This window comes from Lissotriton vulgaris, chromosome 5, assembly GCF_964263255.1.
Source record: "Lissotriton vulgaris chromosome 5, aLisVul1.2, whole genome shotgun sequence".
NCBI classification, from domain to species: domain Eukaryota; kingdom Metazoa; phylum Chordata; class Amphibia; order Caudata; family Salamandridae; genus Lissotriton; species Lissotriton vulgaris.
In genome coordinates, this window is record NC_141693.1 from 329,401,101 (window position 1) to 329,427,126 (window position 26,026).

Consider the following 26,026-nt stretch of genomic DNA (forward strand, 5'->3'; position numbering starts at 1 on the left):
AACAGTATTGTTACACAGTAATAGTAATCAGGTCTTATGCTTATCAAAACACCATTCTCCCCTGTAAATCACAACATGTAAAAGCATGCAACCGAGGTGTGCCCCACATGGTGAGATACTTATTTACTTATTTGCTTGTAAAGCGCCTGAGTCAATTCCCGAAGGGATATCTCTGCGCTGTTGCTAGCAGTTTTAGGGCAGCTTACTGCAGTGGTGAAACGCTGGGGGAGGGGATAGGTATTATGGCCTGGTAAAAAGGTACGTTTTCAATTTTTTTCTGAACAACACTAAATTGCTAATCTGTTTCAATTCAGTGGGCAGGGAGTTCCAAAGTAAGGGTCCTTTGTAGGACAGGGCTCGACCTCCCTGTCTAACTCTTCTTATTTTTGGAACTTGTAGCAGCAGATGGTTACTAGAGCGGAGTGCGCGTCTAGGGCAGTAAGGTATAAATTTCTCTCGTAAGTATTTGGGGCTGGTACCGTACAGGCATCTGTGTATGATGTTGCAGATTTTAAAATTGATGCGCTGCTTCACAGGAAGCCAATGGAGTTGGTGCAGTAGGGGGCGGGAGGGCGTTCTGGGGGGGGCGTTGAGGGCCAGTCTTGCTGCCGTGTTTTGGACAACCTGAAGTTTGTCTATTTGTTCTTCATTCGCCGATATATAAGTGATTATAAGCAGTAGTCATACAATTCTAGCGTGCTGCGTATATTGCATGGACTATATTATCAGTGGCGATGCGTGGCCAGGTGTAGTATCCTGAATAAAAAGGTAGGTGTAATAGCACGAGCATTGGACTCACCTAAAAACTTATTGAGACTGGCCCCATCAACTTCCGGCAGGTAACAGACACGTGGAAGTGTCCTGTGTCCTGGGTCCTAGAAGAGTAATCGGGGGCCAAGACAAAGCGTATCCCATTCAGAACCGGTCAATAGGAATAGGAGTTAAGGACAAAAGCTTCTAAGAAACAACAGTGCGGGCTCTCCCAAGGAGTGAGTTAATAGTTAAAAAGCGTATAGTTGGGAAGAAGCTGTAAGCCATGCCGAGCCCCTGTCGCCATAAGCCCAGGCGGTAGCATGCTTCTCGCCCCAGCTTTCTCACCCGGTCATGTCCTAACTTGGTGGGAACATGGTGGGCTACAATGTCGGGGGCGGACAGCGAGATCCCGCCATGAATCAGGACAAGTGGAGTTGGGTCCCCAGCGAAGCAGGGTTTGCATAGTGCTTAACTGCCACCCTGCTGCTATTCCACACATGAACCAAATAAAGGCTCCGCTGCTTCTAGCAGTCTGCACCTTTGATTTTGAGCTTTAACTAACTTCCTTTCCCTGCGGTTATTCCATATTTGAATCAACTAGGGTATTGTCTGCTGCTCTTTGCACTTTATCTAGTATCTTAATTAATCCCCTTACTCAGTGGTGTTCGAGGTTTTACCTTACATTATGTTTGTAATTGTTGGCAATGTTTTTGCAAGCATCATGTTTTAATCATTTGATTTTGCACTGTCTGATTGAACCACTGTTAAGGTCTTAATTAATTGAACAATAAAGGATTTGATGTGGCATCTGCAAGGGGGCTCTTACGAGAAAGCTTTTAAATCTTTCCTTTGACACAGCGGGAGAGCGGTGAAAGAGTGAAAGAGAGAGCAACTAGAGATAAATGAGATGTAACTGTAGGATACGACAAAGTCTAACTGCACAATTAATTCTATATGAAGAAAAATGATGACACTAACAAAACTCCAGAAAAGTTTATCAAGAATCCAAACAATTCAATTACTGATGGAATTCTCCTTTGTTACTTACATTGTTTACAATTTGAGGTACTCTGGAGAGCAGGTAGAGCACAGACGACACAGCACCAATAGCAAAACCAATCTTCTCATTGGTGGTAAAGGACTATTAGGTGGGAAAAAGCAGACAATGTCACATGACCCTCCCATCACAATAATCACTTGATATCCCCACAACGATCACCCAACCCAGTAGGGAGTTACATGATATTTCAGCCCTTTTACAAATAACTGGTAAAGCTCTGCCTGTCACATCACATGCAAGAAATAGGATGCCCTGTTTGACATGTCAAAGATTCCTTATAGTCCCTCAAACAAAAAAACCTTGAGATTGACTAAAGACAATGAAGACACCTTTCGTTTAGCTTGTTGACCTATTCCCACGTTCTGTCCTCTTTCCCCGCAGCACTTTGAAAGTTTTTTTCTCCATAATCTTGCAGGTCAGAAGTCACTCACTGGTGCCAACAAATGTATATATGGGGGGTGGGGGGGGGGGGGGGGGGGGGAGGGAGAAGAGATTTTGATTTTTCAAAAAAGACGTGGTTACATTGTCATTATTGCAAGTAGCAGTCGCCAATACTTGAGTTAGATCAACTATAGGGTTAAGCTATTGCTGCATCACCCAGCATCTGATTTATGACAGACTAAAGACGTTTGTGAAAGTCTTCTGTGTTGGCTAAAACTAATCAAAATCGAAAAGGATGCACTTCTATTAATGAAGGTGGTGATCTTTCAGCAGTTATTTCCCAAGACTACGATTATCAATTCAATAACCACCTCCAATAAAGAAATACACAGGGATGGATCAACCTACATATCTTCCTTGATTTTTGTCCCTCACCAAGCAAACCAAGATTGTCTCTAGTTGACCAACATCATTGGCAAGTATTCAACTTACATGAAGATCACCCTGCTTATTCCACAGAGGCCGAGCAACTACCACAAGTGTGCATCAGTAAGCACCAATTTTGGAGAACTTGAAGATGGAAACTTAGGCCATGTTTTAGAGTTTGGTGGATAGGCACATTGCCCACAAAGTGATTGGTGTCCTGTCCTTACTATTTCTAGCGCATAGATGTCTATGCTCTCTAAATACAAGGACAGGACATCTCCTGCTTTTTAGCATGTCCGGCATCGAGCCTGCTCTACAGAGTTCCGCAACATACTGCTGTCAGGGCTATGAAATCAACGCAAACGCGATGTTTGGTGAATGCCATCTTTCATCAACTATCAAACGGATGGACTTTTTCTTTATTTTTAAGCCACAATCCATATTAGTAGCATGACCATTTATAAACTGTCCCCAGATATCAGAGGATAACCTGTGAATAAATAGGTTTAGCTGTCCAAAGTTTCCTTAGAAACTCGCCACTGATACTGGCAAATGGAAGAGTTGCTGAAAACCAAGTCTTGATTTCACCTCATGGCTTCTTTTTTGCTCATACTACACATCCTGCTGCTTTATCTCACACTTGTGGCTTCCTTTTTCTCCCTGCTTTTTCCCCTTCAGCACGGTTTTACTCCTTTACTTGCTCCTCCTTTCTACTTTTTCGGTCTTTCTCTCTTGCTCTTTGGTAAAACAGTATAATGAAAAAATATGTCCTGCTTCCCAAAAATGTGTATTGGCGACCACCAGCTGCAACCAGTAAATCAGGCACAACCAGATACAAATAATATAAGATTTTATTATGGCTCCCTGTTGTCCCTTTGCAGATTGTACATGTGCACCAGCCTTCAGGCTTTTGCGGTTATCCTTGGACGGTTACTTTTTACTAGTGAAAGAATAGTTTGAGGAATTGGTTTAGTGTTCTGACATACCAACTGACCCTAGGAGAACCCTCACTTCGAATCATGTTGATGCATAGCTGAAGTATCAGCATTTGGTGCCCCTGCAGCCTACGCTGTAATAAAGGCTTCCAGAAAGCAAGTCTGGTGTTTTGAGGTGAATTGATTCTTTTCAAGAAGTGAACAGCGTGCAGGGGTGAAAAGAGGACTATTTAAGAGACACTCTGTCAATATTAGGTGTGCAGTTAATACTTATTTTACAAATGGTTATTCACTTGGTAACAAGTTTGTCACTTACCTCACATGCGGATTTCTCACATTGCATCCCTGTCTGTGACTCACCTCACTTTCAGACTGGCCAGCAGAGAGGAGACTTCGTCTCTTGAAGTGTATGGGTGTCTGAAGGGCTGCAGAATTCCTCCTCGCAATGGAAGAGAAAGCGGTACCCAGTCCAATCAGGGCGACCCCTGACAACACATTGATGGAGGTGATCACTAGAAAATGAAAAGAGAAGAGTAAGTTCATGGTCTCCCTTTGAATCATTCAGTAATCAAATTGGTGTGTTCTGGGAGTTGTAGTCTTCAAGGGAACCATTAAGACTAATACAACAGATAATAATTAGCCAGAGGAAAGACCAGATTTTGGAAAGAGGTGCTCTGGTGACATGCAGCCAACTGATAACCCTTAGAAGAAAGACAAAGAAAGACTCACGTGATGACTGACGCCTCATGTTCCTGACCTTGTAGTAGTAAAACAGTGAAAGCATCATGATATCGGCCACCACGTAATACACAGCAGTGTAGGTCTACGAGAAAACAAGAACACCTCAAGTGAGAATGTATTCAAAGGTTTAGCACAGAGAAGCCAAAAAGGGAATCATGGTCCGAGAGCGATCACAGAGCTTGGACACAGCATCAATGTGCGGTGAGCAGAGTATACTACATACTACAAACATATCAACAAAAAGGGAGCTTTTCTCCGTGATGTGTGCACATTGATATCTCAGAGCGTTGATGACATAAGTAAGTTTATGGAATACTCCATTGTCTTCCTGTCACCACTTTAGACAGCAATTTCTCTCTAAATTATTTGTCTTCTGCTCACCTCTTCATTCGTGCCTTTTTCCTTCTTCAATATTATTTTAAGTCGTACATCATCTACTTAATCTGACAAGTTTCAACACAATGCCTTGCATTGAATAGATCTTGCAAAATCAGTAAGTTACTGAAACTGTTAACAAGTTCTACCCAATGTATGTACCATCTCTTTTATTATTATGGAACACATCATAGCTGCAACATTTTTTTTAAAATAGAATCATTTACTTGAAAAAATAAAATATATCTCAAAGACAGCCTGCATCCAACAAGTTCCAACAGAACACACTCTGAAAGTTTTGACCCCAAAAAATGAATGCTGCATTCGATTTGTTGATGTTTTGATCGGTGTCGCCTGAAAACCCGAGGGAATTTTATGGTTCTTGACCATGGGCCTGTAAAAGGTAGTTCCAAGGAAAACAGCTTAAGAATACGCTTATCCAGGTTTAACCTGAAAAGTCCAGCTTGGCAATCTCTTGCCCCATATGGACCCAAAGTGTGTTTAGGTAGAGCTAAATCTTTGTTTGCACCAGAGTGCAGACCTGACACATTGTGGCCCAAAGTGTGATAAACTGTGGTGACTGCAAAATTACTTCAGAACCTCAAATATGCTCAAATTAATTTTTGGGACCATGGTTTCTAGATATTTCATCCAAGCCCACGTTTTGATGCAGCCATTGTGCTGGCTCTCAAGTGAGGGTTGCGGTATTCAATGGTCTCGGGAGCATTTTTTTAATTTAAACAAAACTAACTCCTGCTTTGGGAGATTGTTTTTTTAAAACCAAAAAGCTTTTTTTGGCAGCAGTATTAAACATGGTGGCCACTCAGCAAGTCTACAGTTCTTTCAAAGGGGTTGCATGGTGCCACACAAACTCCACTAGAGAGGCCGCATTACTGGCTATGATACAGGACACAGGCGTTTTTCTCATTAATGCAGCAATCTGCATAGAGCTCTCGGGCCGCCCCTGCCTTACTCACTGGGGGCAGCTGCCTCAGGTCCCTACCATCGGCACCATTAAAAATCATGGAGCGCAACAATGTAGGCCAGTCGGCGACCACACAGTGGCTACAGGAGAAGGACCCGTTCTGGAACTCTACTAATCCGACCCCATCAAGTCCCCTCTGTGATAATTCCTCAGCCCTCCATCCAATCACAGGAAACTGGGATCGGTGAGGGAAGCCGTCAAGTAGGGGCAGGGGCAACAGGGTCAATCCGGAACTCACTCAAGTGCAGCCGTTTGGGATCCTGGTCATCCCCAGGGTTTCCACTTTTAGTAAGCTCAACAGTTTGTTTTCACATTTTTGAATTACAGCTTCTCTGTTATTAATTAGTTGTCTTTCAGTCGTGCAAATGCAGGCCGTTTTGCTCTTGCTTGTGAACATCATTATCACAGGATTAAACTCCATCACCAGAGTATCTCGTCCCATCACTGGAGCATCATGATAAACTGCCAGGACCCATTAGAGGAACATCAAAAGATCAAGCAATGGTGCCTATAATCAAAACATCAGCACCACACATCGGGGCATTCAGACAGAGCATTGTGACCACTCTTCATGGGGTTAGCTCGTCATCAAAACCCATCAATGTTGCACTGGGACCACTGTTAGAGCATTGGGCCCCGCTGCCACATCATCTGCATCCCATGAGCCCGACGACCCTCTCATCTGATGTTCGCTCTTGTGCTTCATAGACCCTTCGTAATAGTTTATTTTCAGAGGCCAAAGACTTTTGTATTTTTCATTTTTAAGATTTTTACTCTCTCCATCAGGCAACTGTCATTTGGAAAAGTGCAGGAGTATTTATTTATTAAAAAAAATATATAGAAATTAAACTTCGCTTTCGTTTCTGCTACATTTAGCAGTAAACTGTCAGTTGTCTGCCCAAAGTTTCAGCTATTGATAATCCTCTTCTATAGCAGACACCCTTTGAGCAGAACGCCAGAACTCCACCGCCCAATGTCTTTTGCTCTTGGTGCTGCTACCTCTGCTGTTTTACTGGCCAAACGGTCTACGGTTTTGTGTTTCGCTTCAGCCGCTCTTCTGTCACTCATTACTTCTACTGGCCCTATGTCGCATATTCAGCAATTCTGGATTTGTGGAGATGGTTCAAACAATCTGATGCGCTGCATACAGACTGGAAGAGGACAACATCAGTATGCACATCATTCAGAGTAGTGGACACAGGATATGTAGTGTTTTTGGCACTAGGGAGTGAGAGAAGAGATCTAAGTGCTGTGAATTGAGAATCGGATCTTAATTCACTTGTCGAGAAAGGACTATTGGAACACTAAGGCCTGCAGTGATGTTCAGAAGTATTATTAGATTTGTCGATGCCTTTGAACCAGGTCGGTAGGGAGCTCCATAACCTTCAGCTGTGCATTGCAACTAATTGTCCCTTGGTCTGAGGGATCTCAGTATTGACACTATAGCTGTACCGACCTTTTTCACCTCCTCTGCAACTCAAGCCCAATAGAACTGCCGCCCTTCTGCCCAACTCCCACCAATGCCTCCTAGTCGATGCTGTCCCATGCACTAGTGCACCGATGCATTTGCTGAAGTCAGTCTTTCCTCCCTTCATCCCCTGCTCTGCTCCCAAGACCAGACTTTGTGCTTGACATTTAAACCCTCTTGTGCCTCAGCCCTACCTCTCTTAGAACCGGTGCTACTCTCCTTCCCCGGTGCACAACAGACCGAGGCACTTCACAGTCAAACATTAGTTCATGGTTGAAGGAGTTTGTACCTGAAGAGGTAGCTGGTGAGACAGGAACGCTCCAATGAGGTTACAAGAGTCCCCGAACAGCCATGCCAGGAGAAACCAGATGGACAGGGCCTGGTCCATGTTCCCAGTCTTACATGACTGCCAGTACTGCCTGCAAGGGTGACATTACAGAGATGAACGCAGATACTTTGGAGTACGATTGTGCACAAATGTAGAGACGGGATAGTGCAATTGTGGGATATCCTAAGCACTGATGAGTGAAGGTGTAGGGCAGTGCAAGAGTAGATGAAATGAAGCAGTGGGGTGTTGGTGTGTGCAAGTGCATGCATGAGCAAGGACACACGTGTCTAACATAGGCATGTGAAAAATTAGGCATAAATAGAACAATGAATGGGGAAAGCAGCTGAGTAGTCAGTAATGAAAACGATGGGCAAGAATGTAGAAAGCATAGGGGAATAAAGCTTGGGTGAGTGTAGATGTGAATATGCCAAGATGTAGGTAAGTACAGGCGTTTTGAGTAAGTATGAAAGAGTTATAGCATGGGTGAGTGCAGATATCATTTATGGCGTGGTTTCAGAAACATGTGGGTGATTGCAGGCACATGCAAATTAAGGCATAGGTGAGAAATGAGTAAAAATTGGAAAAATCCGGGTCTGGGCAGGAAAAAGGATTAACAAGTACAGGTGAGGGTCATCAGAGGCAGCTGTAAGCATGAATAATGGAAGGCATGCCTACAAATTACAAACATCACTCTAGTGCAAGAGGTTAATAATTATTTGGCAAAAGGACCATAAAAATAGGCCTGCTCTAATGCATTTACAGATGTTGTCTGATTTGAATGTTTGTTTAGCGATATGGCCTTTATTAAAATGTGTGGTTGAGTTCCACAACGTGTTATTTTAAGGTATTGTATTTGATGCTCCTGATTTCCGTATTCTTAGATTTGTGTGCTATACTGTCATGCTTACTGATGTGCTTATTTGTTATGCTTTTATTGCATTTTTATATAGCCAATTACAGCTTTATTTGATTGACTGACTGACCATAAGAACAATGCTCATCAGTGCCACATCTCATTAAGTCTCATGGAGGCCATTAAACATCCTACAAGGGGCAATTCAAAAGACTGATCTAGAAACCTGTGATTGGTCCACAAAGGTATCTGAATAGGTTATGCACCTCCGTTAATTCAAAAAAATGCAACACCCAATTTTGATAAATATGTACAAACACTATTTCAGATCAGTGTTCTTAGAGTTCACCAGCTCATAGGGCATCTGCATAGCATCTATGTAAACAGGTCAAGATCCCAACGGAGACGCTAAAACAATGCTGATATTTATAGCTACTAGGGAGTCAATTCCCCATCCCAACAAAAAACCCCTGACTAGGCCAAGAGGATAACACACAAACCAGGGCATGCCAACCTCTATAAAATCTGTGCAGTGGCAAGGCTACAGTATCCCTTTACATGTAATGGAACCCTACATGAGCTACGCAATCGGGTGTGGCAGTGCAACTGTCATCAGAATCCACAGGGACCTGAGAAAAATGTTCTATAGTTTAGTGTAATCATTAGTAACCTGTCAGTTAAGGGCTGAGAGCACACAAAGTTTCAGACCTCTGTAAAATGCCAGGCATACCTATTATATTTAGTTCCCACTGGAATAAAAAAAAACTCTGGGAGCCCCCTCTGCAGCACGAGACAGAAGGCAGCAGAATCCCCCATCTAAATCTGGCAGTACCCCATTACCACTTTGGGAGAGTATGCATGTGATCAAGTAAGGGCTTTGAGCTTTGCGCAGCTGTGCCAAGGAAAATGTGAGTGATTGTGTGGAAAGTAGGATAGGAGTGGAATCGAGGATGAGGACTGTGCGTCACAATATTAACGTCAATAATATCCCCCTGCCCATATAGTGACTTCACAATGCAGACTAACAGCAAATTGTCAAAGTAACAATACTTAGGGAAGTATAGATTTATTATTCTTAACTGTGTTTGCTTACATTGACAGCATGATGGTAGTCGATATAAGTGAAGGTCCTTATTTAAACTTTGATCTTACGGTATAGGACTTAAAAAGGGGAAAGCCGTGCAGCCTGTTTGCCACCCCTAGTTTGAAAATGGGGTAAAAGCTCAACACCGTTTTCAGACATGGAAGGAATTACAGGATTCCTGCTTACAGTGTATGTGTATCCCACCAGAAGGCAGTAACTGCTTGGTAGGATTTAGCTTGAGCACGTGAAATGAATTAGTAACACTAAATCTCCTCACTTAGGTCTACCAAATGCAAACAAACATGCTCTGGTCTTACTGAATTCAAATCTGCTGGCTCGAATCATATTGTACCCAAGTAAGCATGCTCTTGGCCCACTAGGCGCCGTCTGCTTGCTCTGAGCCCAAAGTGCCAGCATCTACATTCTCCGGCCCTACTGTACCCTGGGTTGGGTACACTGGACCTATTAAATTAGACTATAGATGCTACTGTAGCCAAGTCTGCCAGCTCTGGTCTGACTGAAGCAGAGTATACGTTATCGCCAAACTATCCGGAATCTCCACTGGCTACCGATCGAGCAAAGAGTTAAGTTCAAAGCCCTCTGCTTAACTTTTAAAATTCTTAAACTAGCTTCCCCTCCTATTCTTTCACAGACTATCCTGCACTATGTCCCTGCTAGAGCTCTTCGCTCTGCTGGATTGAACCTCGCCACGGTGCCCCGTTTTAAACGAGCCAGAATGGGTGGACGCTCGTTCTCAGTGCTGGCGGCTGCCCTCTGGAACCCTCTACCAGCTCCACTCCGCTCAATCCCAGACCTGTTTCTTTTTAGGAAGGCCTTGAAGACCTTCCTCTTTTCCACAGTTTAGTCTGTCTTCTTGCCTTCGCCTTCTCATATGTGTTGTGTTATTCAGCTCTCCAAGCGCCGGGACGCCTCTTAGCTGCGGCATCCGTGCGCTATACAAAAAATAAATAACATAACATATCTGGTCCTGGTACAGCAAAGACTGCCGCACTGGTCAGATAGTACAAAAATGTGTCTGATCTGGTCCCATCACACCACCTGCTTCTAAATCCTTTGGGCCTACTGTACAGTAATTACTGTTCTCCAGACCTATTGTACCGAGTTATCAAAATGTTATCCAACCCAAGTATCAATGGTCTAACTAATTACCTGCAGACGGCAAGTACCCATTGCATTTCCCCTGAAGTGGCACCCTATGATCAACGTAATCTATAGGTTGCTTCGTATTGCGGGTCTCATCTCAAGCACTGTAAATCACTGGTATTACTATTACCTAATTTAACAGTATTTATATTACTCAGTCTAACACAGATGGAAGGCTGAGTTGGCCTTTCTGACACACAAACGTGTGATCTGCAGATCAAAGGGAGATCAGCAACGACCATTTACACTACTAAGTCATCTTGCTGGCTAAAGATCCTGGTCTGAGAAATACAGCAGCACAGAGCACTGAGGCTTCTCTGCACTGCATTATAGGCAGATGCCTCAGTAGCACCTACTATGGTATGGACTAGATAAAAGATGCAGGAAGCTCGGTGGCTAAGTTTTGATTATGCTGATCCCTATACCTCCACCGTCCTAGGACTACAGAGACAGCAGTAGGTGCCTCCCAACAACATGGCATAATATTGCTCATCTTTGGGTGCCTTTCACAGATGTATCCACTATGCATAGACAGATTACAAAATTAAAGAAATACTATTTCCGTGAAGTACTGAAGCTTATGACCAAAAACATGTCATAGACCTACTACAGATTAAAAGACTGAAACAAGGAAGCAAAAGACGGAAAGCTAAAAATAGTGCTGAAATCTGCAACTGACCCATGTTCAATGTACAAACCTGCCACTCCAGCAAGTAAAAAGGGAAGTACATCACTCAGCTAAATGTGTAACGAGGAAGTACTCTGCTCAGCTGGATATAATAGGGAAGAACACCTGAAGGTTTTGCCACTACAGAGAATCTCTGGTAGAACTCTGCCGCCCTTAGAGACCACAACTTTTAAGAGAAGTACTGATTTCTCCCAACACCCTTCTCCCTCTTAAAGCCTGTGCTATATACCATGCCGCCAATGTCTGCCTGTATAGCCCACTTCCGATTCAGAAAAGGGGGTGGTGATGAACAGAGTGTCTGAATTAAGCAGACCACTCTTACCCAGTCCAAAGATCAGGGCTTGATCCATCACCGTTATTTAGCTCACTGCACCATCCCAGTTCAGAACCTGGCTATATGCAAATTAGTCTGTCCCTGGCCCAGTGCATCATGGGAACAGGGCAGACCAAACTACCAAGCCAATTCTTCACCAGAAAGGAGACAAGCTTCCGGGGACCGGTTCCTGGCATTTCAACCGTCGTCGGCCCGGCTTGCTTGAACAACTTTTAAGAGAAGTACTGATTTCTCCCAACACCCTTCTCCCTCTTAAAGCCTGTGCCATATACCATGCCACCAATGTCTGCCTGTATAGCCCACTATGCTGCACTGAACAGCCCAGATTTTCCAGTTCTCACATTTCTGATGTTGGCAACATTTGTCATACCAAAACCTTAAGGTTTGCCACTCTACAGTGAGCTCTGCGTACACCAGGCTCTCGACACCCATTATTAGATGTTGAACACGCTTTTCCACCCCAGTATCCACTATCCACTGAGAGTCCTTGTCTGCCACACCTTGAAGCTCAATACCCACTACACATTGTTTGGCAGTCCCAACCCCCACCAGAGACCCCAGCACTCACTTTATGGCCTACCAATACCATCAGTACTCAATATCCACTGTATCCCTCCGCTAGCCACACGACTCTCACTGTACAAGCTACATTGCCCTCAGCTGGCCCTTGGATTTAAGCACACACTATCCATTTTGTGCAAAATCGTCTCCTACTCCTACTAGAGCCACTGGCAGTGTAAGTTGAGTTTTTGCTACCACTAGTTAAACCCTACATCAAGAATACAAGTGACTGTAGAACTATGAGACACTGATTTTCTTTAAATGACTTTATTCTTTAGCCTGGACGCCTGGTTCCTTCACCCAAGTATTTGGCATGAACTAGAAAAGGACATAGTGCATATATTCATGCCTCGTAGAGATGTCCCTATAGCCCTTCCACCTTGGAAAAACACCACTAATGGCTGACCTATAAGTTGCAGCCAGTCGGTCCTTCTCTGATGCTTTCATTTGGGCACTTGGGGCCATCCCAAATTTGGCCAGGCATTTCTCGCTAACCAGACTTTCCTCAAATGGTTGTGCAATTCCTTTGTTCTGAAGTGTAGATGTCAACTACTTTTACAGCACACACTACAAACTGATTTGTCTCTGGGTGCAAGAGCAATCCTGGGTCAGCCTGCAACCAGAGGACTAAAGGTAGTGAAGAAATCAGGGGTGTTAGTGGAAGTTGAATTCAAACCTGAAAGCGCGAGTCCAATTAGGTGTGGCTTGTAAACGGTTAATTCAGTTCCTGTGGCAGCTTCAAATCTCTGTAAAGCGCTCTGAAGTGCTGTAGCGAAAGGTTCTAAAACCTGGAGAAGTGCTGTATAGACCTTGCTTTGGATAAACTGGCCTAGACGTCCAGAGGGGTTACTCGTGACTTCACTTTGCCCTGGTATCCACTTCATTGAGGCCTTATTAGTGTTTATTCTAGTAGGGCGTTGTTACCTACAGAGTGTGCTGCATCTGACAAAGCCATAAACACAGGTTTAGTTGGCCCAATTGTGCTTTAGCCTCGTACGTTGAACAAGACCTTTATTGACCCATGAAAAGGTGTCTGTCTGCATATCTGTCAGTAGATTTTGTGGCTCTCAAGTCTAATTTGTTTAACAGTCACACGCCTATATGACTAGACGTCTAATGCAACGTCTAATGTCCCTGAAACTTTAGTGAAACACCCCCCATACCCTCCTCTCTCCTCCGTACAATGCCGCTGTTCAATAATGGGTAGTAGTAGGTGGGGGTAACAGGTTAGGTATTACTCCACTTTGCCACAGTTCAAGTGTGGCCTTGAGAGGAGGAAGGGAGAAGGAATGGCTTCAAGGAGTAAGGTTTAGACTTATGTGAAAGATGGTGGCCATGTCAATCTCGGTGGCTCACCTAGCCCATGTGACCTCGGTTGGGTCATTTCCCACAAAACAGAGTACACACTACAGCTCGGGCAATCTTTTGGATTCCTGACTGAATTGAAGCAATACAAAACACAACACCTTTCTGATGATCTTAATACTCAAGTATTTTGTGTTAAGTTCCCACATATCCAAGGAGAACAGGAGCATTCGTCTCCTGCAACTAAGTTACCCTCCCGACCACCAAATCGAAACCCTTTCCCATCGCAAAAAGCAGACATAAAGCATTGTGCAGAATTTGAGTTTATGGGAGTTGTATATTATTCTTTGCAATATTTAAGGAGTTTACCGGGGCTGGATATTGCACAACAGAGTCTTCTGCAATATGTCTCAGAGGAAAATTATGGAGCTAATTCCATTTAAAGTGCAAATTCTCCTCGACAACCGAAATGGGAATCCAAGGTGGTTGGTTTTTACCCACGTGCTAATTGTACACATGCTATTTGCGCATGTGCCAGTTTTTATATATCCAGCGCTATATGACCTCAGGTTTATGGCAGGTAAAACGTGGAACGGATCTTGTTGGCAAATAGCACCAAATTTCATTTCATGTACCCTAAATTCATTCCAGCGTGCACAAATTGGAATCTTGCCCCCTGGGTTAGATCACCATGGGAAATTAGAAGCAGTGTGGCGATAGGAGACTACGAACGGGGGACTCAAAAGCATTAGGAGGGAGGGAGGGAGGCATGAGATGATCGCAGTGGACAACCATCAACATTGTAAGCATGTCATAGGTCAAAGCTGTGCATGGGTAAAAATAAACAAACACGAGAGACTGAAACAGCACAAGCAACAGGATGTACAAAAGCGCATGTAAAGCCACAAGTAGAGATAGAGTTTGTGAATCAGCACCAAAAGTGCCTCCAGCAATACGGTAGCAGGAAGAATCTATTGGTGCAGCGAGTATTTCACTTACGGGAAGGAGGCTCCCATGAAGCACAGGAGGGAGAAAAGACCCAAGATCACACTGGCTATGTCACGGCTACCCTGGGTGCACTCAGATAGAACGATCCAGATCCACTGGGTGCCATTGGGACAGTCAGAAATGTTTCCAATCGAGGACATGGGGCCCATCTGACCTCGAAACAGGGGGACATCCATGGTGTCCAGCTTCATAAGATGCTCATCCACTGAAGGAGAGTGGACCCTCGGGGCAGTCACTCACTGGAGCCAGGAAGATCATCAGATGTTTGCTCGTTGAAGGGCAGCAGACGCGGGTGTCACTCGATCACCTGAACCTTCGGAAGCTCATTCATTGGAGGAGAGATGATTCTTAGCACACCCACTGAAGACGATTCAACCCTCAGCCAGTAAACAATGTATCTTTTGGACACTCATTCACTAGAGGGAAGGTGTTTTCAAGCTCCGAGACCAACCTGCCCAAAAGAGAAAATGCAACTTAGTACACCATCATAAGAGGGGTATCCCAGCAGCACCCCTCCACCCAAAATGTCCAATAGCTCCCTATCGCAAGGTGCTTTAGCAAATCAAACGCTCGCATCCAGCATCTTAGGTCACAGAAGGGCGCAAATGTGATTCCTGGCACAGCCAAGATATTCTTCCATGCTCCTCAATTCACGAAGTACCATGTAATTTGGTTATTCCAGTGACTCTACAGGACAGCATTTCAAAGACATCGAAGTGTGATATGAAGTGCCACAATCCATATTAAACACTTAAAGCAAAACAGTCTTGCCTTTAAAATCAGTTAGCCGACTGTCTGGATCTGACAATGCCTGTTGTGAATGCTCAATATCTTCAGTTGAAACAAAAAAAAGTCAAAATGACCAGCCCCATCTGGTTGCATTTCGGAGCCACGCAGGCATTAACCACGCCTGTCTTAACAACGCAATCCGAACCTTTAATGGATCTTAAAACGCATTCCCTTATCACGCAAGTTGTTACACCGACTTGGGTCAGGGAGAGCACTGGACTTTAGAATAGTATAATTTACTTTTCCAACTCCAGTCTGCGTAACAGTAGGGAAAGTGTTGGACTTAAAGGCCAACATCAGTCCAACAACGTTGTCCATTAAGCAAGTCGTTGTACAACTTGTGCAGTAAAGGAATGCGTTGTAAAGATGCCTTTGTGGTTCGTGCCACGTAGTTCAGGCACAGCGTGGTTCGAGCCACGATGTAAAGGCTGTTTCCTGCCACATCGTGGTGATGTATGCATGTGCCTGCATCATCACGCATGCAAATTTATGGAGTTTTGACATGAAAGCAACCATTTTTTCAAATTCTTTTGTTCAATATTCCAAGATGATGAATGCCCACCTAGTACTTGTAAATTAAAAAAATAAAATTGTACGAAAGTACATTACAGAGAAAGGAACAGCCCAGTAGCAAACTGCAGCTTCCAGGCCCTCTGCAAAACTATACAAAAAAAAAGAAAAAAAGGAATAGGTAGGGGCAGTGGAGAAATGGAGGAGTGGGAGGTTGTGAAGGGCATGACGCGAAGGATTAAGGGAGGAAGTAGCAATACAAGAGCTGGCAAGGTAGTAGAGATTAAAAAATGATAAAGCTAAGTGGGACATGGAGCGGCAAGGAGCAACAGAGAGTGTGGGGGTAAGGATATGAGGGGCAAAACAGCAAACGAGAAGAGAACAAAAAAACCACATGCACAACCATGGAGTGCTGAAAAAACAAGCATTGGTAAAACCAATCTGTCGCCCCTATGCAATAGTTATTGGCTTTGCCAATGTGTTTTAGCCATGCTGCACACCAGCGTGGCTGCTGTTCAGCATGGCTAAATGTTAGTGACACAGAGGAGAGTGGTCTGGAGTGTCCTAAAATGGAATAGTGAAGTGTGGAGTACAGTGTTGTGGCATGGAGTGTTGTGCACTGGAGCGGCATAGAACAAAGTGGTTAGAGTGGAGTGGCATAGAGTAGATTGCAGAGTGTTACAGAGTACAGTGGCGCAGAGTGCTGAAGCACAGAATTCAGTGGCGTAAAATGCAGCCTCGTAGAATGCAGTGACGTAGATTAGAGTGTTGCATAGTAGAGTCCATTGGTGGCGAGTGGAGTGATGGAGGGTGGAGTAGAATGGAGTAGAGTACAGTGGCATAGATTGCTGTGCCATAGATTGCAGTGGTGCAGAGTAGAGTAAAGTGGCACGGAGTGCAGTAGTTTAAAGTGGTGCAGAGTACACTGGTGTAGATTGGTGCAGAGTAGAATATAGTGCCACACAGTATAGTGCTGCAGAGTGCAGGCAATGAGTGGAGTGATGCAGAGTGGCATAGAGAGGAGTGCCATAGAGTGCACTGGTATACAATGCAGTAGTGCAGAGTAGAGTTCAGTGGCGTATAGTAGAGTGGTGTTTATTAGAGTGGCCTAGAGTGCAGTAGCGTTGAGTACAGTGGTGCAAAGTAGAGTACAGTGGTGTAGAGTACAGTGGTGTAGAGTGCAGTAGAGTACAGTGGACTAGTGCATTGGCATAGAGTGTTGCAGAATACAGTGACGTAGAGTGCAGTGGCGTAGAGTGCAGCAGCCTAGAACTCAGCAGCGTACACACAGTGTCATAGAATGCAGTGACCTAGAGTGGTACATAGTAGAGTGCATGGTCCAGGGTAGGATGGCATAGAGTGCAGTGATTTACACTGTTGAGATGTAGAGTGGAGTAGAGCGGCAGAGAGAGCAGTGACATAGAGTAGTGCAGAGTAGAGTTATATGGAGTGGAATAGAGTGGAATGATACAGAGTGCAGTGGGGTAGAGTGCAGTGGCAAAGAGTAGTGTAGAGTGTAGTAGTTCAGTGTACAGTGGCGTAGAGTTCAGTGGTGGAGAGTGCAGTGTTGCGCAATCGAGTGTCGTAGATTGCAATGGTGTAGAGTAACCTAGAGTACATTGGCATAGAGTGCAGTGGCAAAAGAGTAGAGTGGTGCAGAGTAGAGTGCAGAGGCGTAGAGTGGTGTGGTGTGGCGTAGAGTGCAACAGCACAGAGTAGATTGTTTCAGAGTAGATTCAAGTGTCGTAGAGTGGAGTGGTGCAGGGTAGAGCGGTGCAGGGTAGCGTGTAATGGCATAAAGTGATATAGAGTGCAGTGGCAAAGAGTTTAGTGGTGTAGAGCATATTAGAGTGGCGTATTGTGGATTGGCGTAGAGTACAGGGGCTTAGGGTTGAGTGTATTGACAGAGTGTAGTGGTATAGAGTGCAGTGTTGCAGAGTGTCGTAGAGTGGAGTGGCGAAGAGTTGAGTTGTGCAGAAAAGATTAGAGTGGCATAGACTGGAGTTGTGTAGAGCGCAGTTACGAAGAGTGATGTGGAGTGCATTGCCCTAGAGTAGAGCGGCATAGAGTGAAGTGGTACAGAGTGCAGTGGTACAGAGTGAAGTGGTACAGAGTGAAGCGGTGCGGAGTAGAGTATAGTACAGTGATGCAGAGTGCAGGGGCATGGGCAGAGTAGAGTTGTATAGAGTGGAATATGCACTACCATTACAGTCAGCACATTTTCAGTTGAAATGATAATTACAATAGTACATACAGGTTTACTAATAAAACTATACAGCGCACAGAAGATAATGTGTGGAAAGGGCTTCATCTAGTGTATCGATTTGTTTTGGTCATTTTGTTTCCAACACACTTCAGAATTAATAAAAGAATGTGGTTCATTTGTGCGTTCCCAAATATGAAATACTTGCAGAGTTCTTTAAAATGTTGTGTGTTAGAAAAAAAACCTTTCCTACCCCCAGTATTCAGCAACATGGTCACATATATTTCTAATTTTGATGTCAGAGAAAGAAAAGTAAACACCAAGCTCCCTGGAAGACAGAGCATGAATTTTTGACATTCAAATCTATCCAATTTTGACAGCAGCGATTTGCTGTTACTTAGACTGTCTGATCATTCGGTCTCTGCACCTTACGTTTGTGTAGAGAACCTGTTGATACACAATTTTCACCCTGATGAAGACTTTGCAAGGCGAAATAAGTTGGCTGATTGTTTACAGTGGTTTTGAAGAAAGTTGAATAAAGAAGAATATTCCACCATATTGACAAGGACCTGAGAGTTTTGATTTATGCCTACTGCTTTTTCATAATCAAGTGTGTTTGTTCCCACTCTTTTTTGTATATCCCGCTATTTTTTGTATACAAATAAAGTCACCAAATAGAAAGCCAGAACATGCGAGTTACAAACCACAAAGCCAATGATAAGCAAAAGTGAATTGAATTTCTAGCTCAGCTTTCAGCTGTTTGGTAGACTTCAACTTAAAACAGTATAAAAAATAATTCTCTAAATAAAAGCATCGGAAAGATACGTGGCATCAAAATGATGCTATAAATGCTATGCTTAATGGGATGGACAAAAACAAGAGGAAATAAAGCCATTAAATAAGGAGCATGCTAACAAGATAGACAAGAAGAACAACTGATCAAGAGCAACAGGTTAGCAAAGCCCACTACAAGTATTGAAATTACACACAATAGGTCTTCCAATAACATATAGCTAGGTGAGACCTAAAAAAAAAGTTATTTTTATATTGTTGTATTCACATTTTCCAATATAACATCTTCATACATTTATATAATCTCTGCTATGACAATATTATTTGGATGCATATTTGTGCCTTCTTCAAAATCGACTTACAAAATGGGTAAATTACATAAACATCGCATACTGCACCGACAAAAGCACAGTATTTTTACTGCCTCGCTTTATGGTTAGGGTATCACATTTTCTAAAATATAGAAGACTCCAAGCCCAGTGTACCTGAGCCTTTTCTCGTAGATAATCCTTGAGGGGGTAAGCATATAAGAGAGAGTATTTAATACATCAACATTTCCATAACATTATGTTAAGCATTGTTTCCACTCCTTAACATTAGGCAATGGTCCCACCGTCATATCACGGTCACTCCTCTTTTGACAAGTTGTAATGCAATACCATATGCTTACTAACAGAAACTGGTAGATATTTGATATGTCCAAGTAATACAGTTATGGGTAAAGCCTCTAAATTATACTTTGTCATCTTCCCTGTTTCCTGAAATTAGATCTCCTGCAGTTTACTCTAATAAACAATCTGTACTGCTTAGGTCTGACGGGTGTAGAAAAGTCTCTGGATAGATTTAAACTCGACTATCTGATGCCTTCTATTGCTGGATAGAACTTCAATCTGACTGAAACAGTATTTCCATTGTTCATCTGTTAAAGGCTGTTCTAAATCAGGATTCCACTTGGCTCATAACCCACACTACGCCCTATTCTATAATTGGGCAACATGGTCATAAATACGAGAAGTAAGGTGTGATCAGTCGCCCACCTCTATGAGGTAGTTAACAAAATTTTGGGCTCCACAGAAAATAATAATAAGTGCATATCTCATTGCACTTTGGATCCTAAAATCCACGGACGTGGCCATGGGTGTCAGAGATGTTCCATATGTCCGAAATAGTCCCTTTTTAGGTTAAATGCTACCAGACAGCACAGCTGTCTGGTTTGCACACAACACTTTGAAAGTTTCCTGTGAGTGCATTCTCCCCCATGGAGTATCATTGGCTTCATGATTTGTAACTCACATGTGCTTGCTATCTTTGCTGGCTTTATTTGTTTCAGGTGGTCCAGCTTAATTTCGTCCCTCCCATGGAGCATAGCCTATTCATAGTATTCTTCCACGGGTGCTCGCTTCCTGTAACCAGTTCTTTAAATCTTATTCTTAGCTTGTCACATTCAAAGACAGAGGTCAAATGTCAAACTCAGTCTTCTGAGGGAGGTTGTTTTTTACTTTTCTTTCTCGAACTTCAAAGTGAGAGGATTTATGTGACAAGCTTGCTCTGAAAGAAAAGGCTTTTTTCTAGCACACAACCATATTTAAATGCTTGTAAATTAACTGTGCAGATATTTCAGAATGTATCAGAACTAGTAAAGCACAAATAAAGCAATTTTTTGTAACTATGAAGTAGGGTGAAAACAAATGTAAAACTATATGTCGCTGCAAATGTAATAGTCGTTACAACTGAAAATGGGTTGTCTGTGAGGGCAGTACACTGCCCTACCATGTAGAATCCACACTACGCCACTCCACTCTACTCTACACCACTCCACTGTATAACACTCTACTCCACTTTGTGCCCCTCTACAACATGCCACTCCATTACCTCCTCGTTCTGTCTCCCCGTCCCATTCCTTATCAGTGAGCAGCTAGTCTGCTCCACAGAAACCTGTAACCTAGCTAAGCTTTTTTGCACTTCCCCCAACATGGCGTCACTATCATGTGACAATAAAGGGGGAAGTGCATCACTAACATCCTGTTCTTTTTTTTTCTGCCTACGTGGTATGCCTTGGACGCCTGGCTGAGCTCTGGGTAAATTCCCTGTTTTTTTGTTGTTAATTTGTGATTTCGGCGGCCTGCATTAGCGGTCGCCTTTGTTATTTCTATATTTTCCCCACGCTGCCTCCTTTACCGGTGTCTTTGCGCGGTTCGCGCTAGCGGCCGCCTCTGCTTAGCGCCTTCAGCTGTTGGACCTCTGCCTGCTTGAGCAGCCGTTTCACAGTGTTTTCCCGGTTCCGCTGCGCCCTGCTTTAGCAGGCAGGGATTGCTGGGTTGGTGCTGCAGCTCGTGTGTTTTGGCATTTGTGAGGGGCGAATTCTGGCGGCAGGCTGTGCTTTTATGCCGGCCCCTTTTCTCTGGTCCCACGGGAGCTCGGTACTTTGTGATGCTATAAGTGGGGTCCTTGCTTTCTGGTTTTGTCCTTGGTGTGTGCCTGTTTTTGGTACTTGGCTTGTTGCTGTCATTGCCTCTGATGCCTCTTACTCTGCTGCCCCTCTTGATGCCCTGCGCCTGATTATTAATGAGGCTGTGGCTGCTGCATTCCTGGCTAGGGACGCGGCTGGGCCTCCTCCTAAGATGCCTCGTGGTTCCAATGATCCGCTGGCTGCTCCTGATGATGAGTTTGGTCCCGATGAGGATGAGGGTGTCCGTGGGCGCTTCGTTCAGGGTGCTGAGCTCTCTGACCTGTTCACCCATGTGCGGGGCAATTTGGGATTTTCTCCTCCTGTTGCTGATGCTGTGGAGGATGACTTTTGTTACGCAGTATGTCCAGCCTGCTGCTGACTCCTTTCCTTTGCACGGGGCTGTGCGCAAGGTGCTGGCTCACGAGTAGAAGGAGGTGGACAAGTCCGCTTTGCCTAGTTTTCTGTCCAAGCATTACCCTCTGGAGGGTTTTGCTGCCGAGTTCCCTCAGGCTATGAAAGTTGACAATTTGATGGCTGGCCTTTCCTCTCAAGGTTTGGTCGTTTCGGATGATGCTCTTCCAGCAGACGCTGTGGATAAGCGTGTTGAAGGGGCGGTGAAGCGTTCTTATGCAGCTTCTAATTTTTCTGTCCGTGGGACTGCCTATTCGAACTACATGGTCCAGTCACTCCTCAAGGATTTTCAGTCGCTGTCCGTTCTGTTGCAGGACGGTGAGGATGCCACGCCTCTTTTGTTTATGATGGAGTTGCAGGTGCGGTACTTGTCGGATCTTTCTTTTGACAATTTGGGGGCGGTGGCAGCTGCTTCTGGTGCTTCCATCGCTGCCCGTCGTCATATCTGGATGCGTTCTTGGAAGGCTGAGTCTTCCCAGAAGTCGGTCCTCCTTAAGTTGCCCTTTGAAGGTTCCAAGGTGTTCGGTCCCCAGTTGGAGGAGAGGGTGTTTTTATTCAGAGATTCAATTCTATCTGTTAACGTGGTTATCTGTTACCATACTAAGTTGTATGATTAAACCACCACCTCGTGAATCACGAGTGCCAAAACCACAAAGGCTAAACAATGACCCAATCTAAACCACTAAGTAAAGAACCATGACTTACTGAACCTTGAACTCCCCCTAAAAACGAATACAAACCCCCACCCCCTTAAAACTAACTTTATTCCTCCACCATCTAAAAACTAACTCAATCTCCTCCCACCCCCTAAAAACTAACACAAACTCTTCTAGACCCTAAAAACTAACACAAATCCCCACCCCCCCTAAAAACTAACTCGTTCCCCTCCATGCCTTGAAAAACTAACCCATACCCTTCCCCTTAAAACTAACTTGATCCCCTCCCACTGTCTAAAAACTAACCTGAACCCCTCTTACCTGTTCCTGTCTGACGCTCCTTTGAACTCCACCCTGCACGAAGACTAGACCAACTTAGCCTGAACCACGCATGTGCCTGGCTCAGGCTAAGTCGTTGTTCGTGCAAGTCGTTCGGCTTGCGTGACTCTGGAACTCGTTGTTCTGGAGTCGTTCTTGATGAGGTTTTCCGATTAGTACATCATAATTTATTCCAAATACACTTTTTGCATCTGGATGCACTTTTATCACCAAGTACCTGGTTGGCATTTCTTCCCATTGTAAAGTGTATTGTAATGTGTATCTCACAGTGATGTCAATTGGTGGAAAAATTAAGGACTTGCTCTACATTACTCTAAGCCCTGAAGCATTGCGGAACAACAGATGTGCCCATTTGCTAAAGGACAGATTCATTCCTGGCACTATAACATATAGCAATATGTCATCTGCTGAATTGAAAATAATGTTAATGGCATAAATCTTGGTTCTCTGCGAGCATGATGCTCACAGAATGCACAGGCCAGTGGCTGGGACGCCACCACATATAGCAATGGCGATAAAGGGCAGCCCTGTCTTGTGCCTCTTTTTATTAAAATTGGCTGAACTTCCTGACAATAAATGCAAATCCAAGCTATGAGGTTTGTATAAAGTGAGCTTACCCATTTCATAAGTAGATTACTTAATCTGTGCCGCTCGGGCACAGTGAACTTACACCCTCACTCCAAAGAATTGAAAGCCATCTCTGCAACTAAGAAAATGGCTGCTGCATCTAATTCTACGTTTAGTTGTGATACAGTGCAAATAAAAGTGCACAATAATGGGCTGTGCTTTAGAATGTAATAAATCCAGATTATTCCAAAGGAATTTACCCCGGTATTTAAGGAAAGAGCTAGTTTCCGATTATCTTGGCAAGGATTTTAGTGTCTGTGTTTAACGAGAGAGGCCTATATGACGGACACATCTCTAAGGGTTTGAATAGGACAATTTGAACAAACAAGCTATTAATGTTATTATGCTTCCTATCTCTAATTTTCAATTTTCTGTCCTTGGCATATACCCCCCCCCTCCCCCATCGCCAAGAAATGCTTAAACAGTAAACATCAAATAGCTAGCAAAGGCAATTGAAATCTTCCAAGTTTTGTAGCTCCATAAGGTGAGGAAGCGTTATTGGAAAGGCGCGCAAGAGGGCAAATCCCTTGACTCAGTGAAATAACAGCAGCAGCAGGGTTTCCTAGCACCTGGGCTCACTATCTTCCATGAGAGGCAACTGCAAGTCTCATCCATGGATGCTCCAAGATGAAATGTGAAACCCAGTGATTAAATGGATTAAAAACGTGCAGGGACCCAGCGTTCTTTTTAATAGGTGCCTGCTCCTGAAAACAAAGGCCTTCCAGTTTTGATTCTACCTCTTCTTCCACACTTCTGTCTCCTTATCTCACACTTGAAGTTCCCTTTGCATCCCTGCTTTCTTCCCTCGTCACTGTTTTTCAATTGGTCACTCTTTCACTGAGTCTGATGACGAAAAATAAGTCCCAGTCTCTAAAGAGGAGTACTGCTGCCCACCACCTGCTAGCACCAACACAAATTAAGCACCGCTGAGACTCGTGCTCTCAGAAGCAAAAAAATAATTACACTCAGTCCTAGAGCTGCGAGTGAAAAGGGCGTGCCCCATCTCTGCTGACGAAGAGCAAAAAGCACAGCCTAATTTGTGGCTATATCATCAAAACACAAAGTAGGCTATGCTTTCCAGTGTACTTTTGTCCAGCTATTGTTTCCTTGCGCAATTAAGAAACCGACTGAAAAGCTTTTATCAGTAGCATGAAATTAGTGAAATAAACTGATAGGGCACATGGAAGAACGGCTGACCTCGCAGCACCCTGAATCAAAGTACAAGGTTGGAATGGGGAGACTATTTCATGAGCGGAAACAGGAGGAGGAAAAGCAACTGGTAGCTGGCATTCCATACAGGAAACTCCACAAACCCATCACATTATGGCTTCCAGGGATCAGGCTGATGCATATTTGGGGACAACCCAAACAGAGGCCTTCAGGAGATAAGATACGCAGGAAATGCAGCTACGAGTGTGGGAGATTACTCACGAGGGCTCGACTGGGAGCTTAAGGAAGACCGATTGACCGGAAGCAAACAGAGTGTGCTGAAAGGTGCAGAAGGAGATAACCCAGTCTGGTTTACTGGCAACCTGGCACAGATGTGGAAGTTGAAACCGACAGAGCTGGAGAGGAAATAGAAAGCTGCAGTGCCTATGTACTGCAGAAGCAAGCAGTGCCTAGCCAGCAAATTAATTTACGACTTGCTAGCTACTTGTACCCACCCCCAAGAAAATTGAAAGGGCTGTCAGTAAAGAAGCAACACCTACACAACCTACAGATGGGGCATAGAAAGTCTGGGACAAATCTCCGTTAAAGCAGCATTGATGTTATGGCACAGAGAGATGACGTGCCTACAAGCGCAGGGGCCGCCAAAGGGATCTTTATAGAAACTATAGGTCCCCATATGGAAATAAATCATATAAGCGGGGGCTCACACAATTTGGTACGGTGGGGAAAAGGGATTAATACCAGGTTTTCTAATTTAATACCAGGTTTTCTAGTTTCATACAGTGCTATTCACGCAATGGATGGATAGGCTTCGCTTCCCACTATACCCATCTTACCACCACTCCCCACCCAACCACCACCTTTCTGTCATCAATGTGGCCCTCTGTCACATCAGACCATACTTTTTGGCCCCTTGGAAAATGCTTGCGAGAACCCATGTTTTCCCAAATGGGCACATGCATTACTGCACTAAGGAAATACAAATCGAGTGTTGTGGGTCTCCCAAGGAAGGGCTGAATATAGACTAACACGCTCTGAGAAATAACAGCACAACACAATTTGTGTGTGATAATTCCGTTTTAAGAAGATATATTTGCATATTAGAATCAAGGACCACTAAGGTAAAGTGAGAAGCTACTTGGGGTGGATTAATTGTAAACATAGTGTATCAAATGTGATGAGAAGGGGTGTAAAATCCGCTCCCATTAACGTCCACTGCCAGAGTATTGATAGCCGACTTGGTGTTTTGCTGATGTAACCACACTTTAAGCTGTGTTTTTCGCCAGCAGAGACAAGGCACGACCTTTCTACTCCAGCTCTTGGACGGAGTTGAATTATTTTTTGGTTCCGAGAACACGAATCTCAACAGTGCTTAAATTGTGTTGGTGCTACCTGGTGTCGGCCACTGGCAATCATCTTTGTTGCCCTGGACTTAATTTTCATTAGAAGACTTTGACCAAGAGGAAGAGTGACAGGTTGAAAAACAGTGACAAAGGGAGAAAACATATCTACACGAATGAGATACAGATAAGAGAATGTAAGTGTAAGAAGGGGGTGAAAGACACACTAGGTAGAATTAAGACTGGGCAGCCTTTGCATTCAGCAGCAGGCAGCTATTAAAAAGAAAACTA

The 26,026-nt window shown here is 44.0% G+C and overlaps 1 protein-coding gene across 2 annotated transcripts in view; it reads right to left on the minus strand.

The window, feature by feature from the left end:
• Window positions 1–26,026, minus strand: part of SLC66A1 (solute carrier family 66 member 1) — a 71,601-nt gene that overhangs the window by 36,599 nt on the left and 8,976 nt on the right. For both annotated transcript variants that reach the window (XR_015295878.1, XM_086921574.1), the window contains exons 2-6: window positions 14,441–14,900; window positions 7,414–7,543; window positions 4,285–4,378; window positions 3,916–4,067; window positions 1,802–1,894 (exon numbers count right to left, since the gene is read on the minus strand). Coding sequence is in view for 1 of the 2 variants with exons in the window: in XM_086921574.1 (XP_086777700.1) it covers window positions 1,802–1,894; window positions 3,916–4,067; window positions 4,285–4,378; window positions 7,414–7,543; window positions 14,441–14,640 (669 nt within the window). In the remaining variant the exon portion in view is untranslated. The remainder of the gene's footprint in view (window positions 1–1,801; window positions 1,895–3,915; window positions 4,068–4,284; window positions 4,379–7,413; window positions 7,544–14,440; window positions 14,901–26,026) is intronic.